Source organism: Ipomoea triloba, chromosome 12 (genome assembly GCF_003576645.1).
Source record: "Ipomoea triloba cultivar NCNSP0323 chromosome 12, ASM357664v1".
Taxonomy (NCBI): Eukaryota; Viridiplantae; Streptophyta; class Magnoliopsida; order Solanales; family Convolvulaceae; genus Ipomoea; species Ipomoea triloba.
Window position 1 is genome coordinate 4,113,648 of NC_044927.1, and position 4,785 is coordinate 4,118,432.

General features: G+C 37.5%; 1 protein-coding gene across 2 annotated transcripts in view; it reads left to right on the forward strand.

The window, feature by feature from the left end:
- The window catches only part of LOC115998542, a 5,125-nt gene extending 1,424 nt beyond the window's left edge, over positions 1–3,701 (forward strand). For both annotated transcript variants that reach the window (XM_031238133.1, XM_031238132.1), the window contains 9 exons: positions 255–335; positions 438–554; positions 1,005–1,517; positions 1,802–2,136; positions 2,223–2,322; positions 2,423–2,482; positions 2,750–2,833; positions 2,930–3,046; positions 3,180–3,701. In XM_031238133.1, the coding sequence (XP_031093993.1) occupies positions 255–335; positions 438–554; positions 1,005–1,517; positions 1,802–2,136; positions 2,223–2,322; positions 2,423–2,482; positions 2,750–2,833; positions 2,930–3,046; positions 3,180–3,482 (1,710 nt within the window). In that variant the 3' untranslated portion in view covers positions 3,483–3,701. The remainder of the gene's footprint in view (positions 1–254; positions 336–437; positions 555–1,004; positions 1,518–1,801; positions 2,137–2,222; positions 2,323–2,422; positions 2,483–2,749; positions 2,834–2,929; positions 3,047–3,179) is intronic.
- Positions 3,702–4,785: the final 1,084 nt, after the last annotated feature.

Consider the following 4,785-nt stretch of genomic DNA (forward strand, 5'->3'; position numbering starts at 1 on the left):
TTTTTTTTTTTTTTTTTTTTTTTCTTTTTTTGGGTTCTTTTGCTTTTCGACTATGTTAAAGTGGTTGGGCTGAACAGTTGAACTGTCATAGTGTACTGAAAAGCTCAGCACTTTTTGATCTTAATGGAGGGTTGCTTTTTTCTCTTCCAAGAAATGAATAATATCTTCCATCCCCAATTACTTTATATTGTCTTTGTGCACTTACACTGTTTGTATAATTGTATTGAAGAATTGTTGGGCTGGAATCTTGACAGGTGAAGAAGATGGAAACTCAGAAGGCCAGGCTAAACCGGGGCCAATTAACTCGAGAAAGAAAATTGGCTCTATTGCAAGATGTATGGATATGGTTCTTTGGGTACTTGTTTAATTTCTGGTTTAATATTGAATTTCTCTTTCTCCTTGTGTTTCAAAATTGTTGGTTGTGTTGAATTGGAAAGGTGGATAAGCTAAAGAAGAAGCTAAGGCATGAAGAGAATGTTCATAGAGCTTTGGAGAGGGCTTTGTGTAGACCCTTGGGGACCTTGCCTCGCCTTCCTCCTTATCTTCCTCAATCTGTAAGTGTTCTTGTTGCCTATGCATACATTCTTATTCATATTTTTATCATTGTTGTTAGGATCAAGGGCTTACTATTATTGTGAAAAGTTACTGTGGCCTGTGCTCTGATACCACTTATTAGCGTTAAGAACTTACCAGTACGCCAAAAGCTATAGCTAGTAGTAAGGACACAACTTTATTTCCTTGTACTTGTGTAGCAGTCAATGCCACATTTCAACAAGTGTCGACGTTGGCCCTTTAGGCCTCCAACCATGTGGGACTGGATTTGACCCTTTAGGCCTCCGCCCAACAATTGTCTTATTGTAATCATAAGGGTTGTTTCCAATGTTTAGACTAAAAGTAGATAATGAATTGCTTAAAATGTGTGAAATCTTGTTTAAATGTTAGCTGTTATGTATAGAGCCAAATGTTTCATGGCCTGCAATCTATGTGGTATGGTGGTATTGCAGACACTAGAGCTTCTTGCTGAAGTAGCTGTTCTTGAAGAGGAGGTTGCTAGGCTAGAGGAACAGGTGGTGAATTGTAGACAAGGTCTCTATCAAGAGGCTATTTCCACATGCTCGACGAGGAATGTGAATCATTCTCCGCCTTCTGGTGAACTGCCCATTAATGGTCCCAGAAAGAGGCACTCGAGATCGTTTTCTCAAAGTGAGGTCAATGAAAGACTGTCCGTGGCACAGCGTTTGCCCTCGCTACCCAGGAGTTCTTCCACCAGAAGACTAATCTTTGCAGATCCCGGTTTTGATGGCTTGAGGGATAGGCCAGCAAATGGAAATCAAGGTATGGAGAAATCGAATGTCTTTCTGGAAGACGGGTTAGGAAAGGAGAATCACTCGTGTGCTAATTCTACCAAGGATAAACGATCCCTGGAGAAGAAAAAGTGTGCAATACAAAGCCCCGTGAAGAGAACTTCAGTGAGACCTAAATCAATCTGCAAAGACACTGATCCTAGGAATTTGCAAGTACGTGTACTAGAATTGAGAATTTTTTCGAGGTTTTTCAACCACAATGCAATGTTGTGTTCATGCTTGCACTCAAACATTCTATTGTAGACTAGCATATAGTCATAGAGTGCTAAATGCAGCAATGCAAAGTGCAAACTATCATCTGTTATTCTCTTCATTGTGAGGATGATATTTTGCTGACAAATGATTCATTGAAAAGATCGAAACAACAAACTGAGCAATCTATTTTTTTTTTGGTTATTCAAGTGTTAATCTCTCTGATCATAGCTTTGCTACTTCAGGGCAGAGGCATTGAGCAAGGACCGAAGCGCTCTTCTTGTTCGTTAGGTGAGAAGGTATTGGAAGATGAAAGCATAGCAAACAAAATCTCGGAAGACATAATAAAATGCTTGTCCACCATATTCTTGAGGTTGACCCGATTCAAGGGGAAGACAATGGACTCAGAATTCTTTTCCCATGAAGGCAGTATGGAAACAGACTTCCGGGACCCCTATGGTATTGCTTCACAACATAGGAGTCAAGATATCGGTCCTTACAAGTATCTTTGTACAATTGAAGCTTGCTCAATGGATTTTAACCGCAAAACCAATGCTTCGTTCCTGATTAATAGACTTAAGTAAGCTTTCTTCTTTGTTCTATTGGTTATTAAGAGAGACTCGATCAATGTTAGCCTGTATTTTCACCAACTTCGTTTAATCGTAGGATCCTCTTTGGCAAGCTAGCCTCGGTGAAATTAGAGGGTCTGACACATCAACAGAAGCTTGCATTCTGGATAAACGTATACAATTCCTGCATGATGAATGTAAGACGGTATCTCATATTACCAGTACAAAAAAGAACTATACATATCGAACCATTTTCTCTCTTAGGTTTTGAAATTACTGATTTGGCCAGTTTCTCAGGCAGTTTTAGAGCATGGGATTCCTGACAGTCCTGAAATGGTCGTCACGCTAATGCAGAAGGTAAGTTTCCTCCAAATTGCGATTGTTATTATGAGTTCATTACTCGGGTTATAATTTGATTGTTCCATTTAGACCTTTTACAAATCAGGTTGCTCCTCTCAAGCATTATGCCTACTAAAATTGAGTCATGAAGTTGTCAGTATACAAGGATTCATGAACTGCCACTTTTACATTTCATTGTCAGTATTCAAGGATTCACGTTTTTAACATGAAAACATACCACATGGACAACATATTTTAGCTCGATCGCTTCTTGTGCTTTCACAGGCAATGATAAATGTAGGGGGGCATTCGCTAAGTGCAATCATGATCGAGCATTTTATCTTGAGGCTACCATATCACTTAAACTACGTGAGTGGCTCTACCGATTGCAACCTTACACGAGTGTCATCAGCAGAGATTTTCCCAAAACATTGTTGGCTTATAAACTTTATCATTTCTATGCAGACCTGCTCAAAGTCAGCGAAAAAGGAAGAGCTCAAGATTCGCAGTATTTTTGGTCTGGAGTGGTCTGAACCTTTGGTCACTTTCGCGCTCTCTTGTGGAAGTTTGTCTTCCCCCGCTGTAAGTTTCAAACCCTTCTTGAAACATAGAGCCAACCATGGACTAACTAACTGACTAGTTAGTTCCCTACGCGCTAGACTCAAATTCTTGGAAAGATTATCATGAAAGGTGCAATCTTTTTTGTTGAATGCAGGTAAGGGTGTTCACTGCGTCCCAAGTGGAGAGCGAGCTGGAAATGGCGAAGCGAGAGTATTTACAAGCGGCGGTTGGGATTACAAAATCGAGGAAACTGATAATCCCGAAGCTGTTGGATTGGTATCTGCTCGACTTTGCAAAGGACTTGGATGCATTGCTGGATTGGGTGTGCCTGCAGCTGCCAGATGAACTTAGGATTGAAACACTAAAGTGCATCCAGAGACAAGGGACAGAGCCTCTTTCACAACTGGTACAAGTAATGCCTTATGATTTCAGCTTCAGGTACCTCATTGGAAGATGAAAATTAATCTTTTTTTGTTTTTAACTTTTGTTTTTTCTTGTCTTTCTATACCTACAGATAAGCAGAAAACAGGTAGATAAAAATAATCTTGATTTCTGTTATTTGTAATAGAAGAGTAGGGGAGTGGTGATTGGTCCATTTGATAGTTATTAATAAATGCTAATCTAACTGAATTATTTCTTTGAGTTAATTACCAAAATGATCCTCACTATTGCGAAATTACTGATTTGGTCTTCGACTACCATTTTTATCTAATTAAGTCTTCAACTATGCAATATTTACTTAATTTAGTCCTCTGTTAACTTATTTGTTAGTGAGCAGTCAATAATAGAGGCAAAATTGTCATTTTACCACCCTCCATCTCCTTCCTCACACCACTCTAGTATACACCATAAATTCACATCAGTGGATGTTTATAAATTATAAAGGAGGGAACCAGCTTATCCTCAACGAATTTGTGCAAATGATGGCTGTTTTTTTAGCTGCTTTGTAAATTTTCATGTCTCTTTGATTCACTTACCTTAATCATTGTTTTCACAAAATTTTTAATGTAAATAATACATTAGTTCAATTTTGTCATTAATGGGTGGACAGACACTTAAGCACACCAAAAGTGGAGAACAATATTTTTGAAACTAGGCCAAGTGAAGAACAATATTAAACGATATGTCTATAAAGTTATGCCAATTTCAGCGATATATCTATAATGTCTCTCAAGATAGTCGTTTTGTTCATGGGTCTAGGCATAGAATTGACGATGGTTAATCCAAAGACTAACAAAGAGTTTGCCAAGTTTCTTATATTCACTACTTAGATTAGACTGAATGACTTTGATTTTTGTAAAAAATGTATGCTCAACTAGTGCTCTAAATTAATTAAAAATAGCACAGATGTCTATCTTTAGTTTCATGGGAAAGAATCAAGTATTTTAACACATAAAGGACATTATTTTAACACATAATTGAGTTAAAAAAGTTATTCGATATATTATGCCCACTACTTTAAAAATTTCTCCATTGTTTGTTGTGCTATCATCCTCCCAAAAGTTATTGCGTGGACCGTGACCATGGTTAAAAAACGACATTATTTCGCGTAATTTTTTTCATGCGACTCGCTGCAATTCAACACATTTTTATAACTCATGAAGTACATTATCTTACTCTAGAAGTTTCATTATTTTAACATATAATGTATATTATTTTAACATATAAAGTACATTATTCAGACACATAAAATACATTATTCTAACTCATAAAATTTAATGACGTAATTTTAGATCGTATTCTTCCACGCAATAACTTAT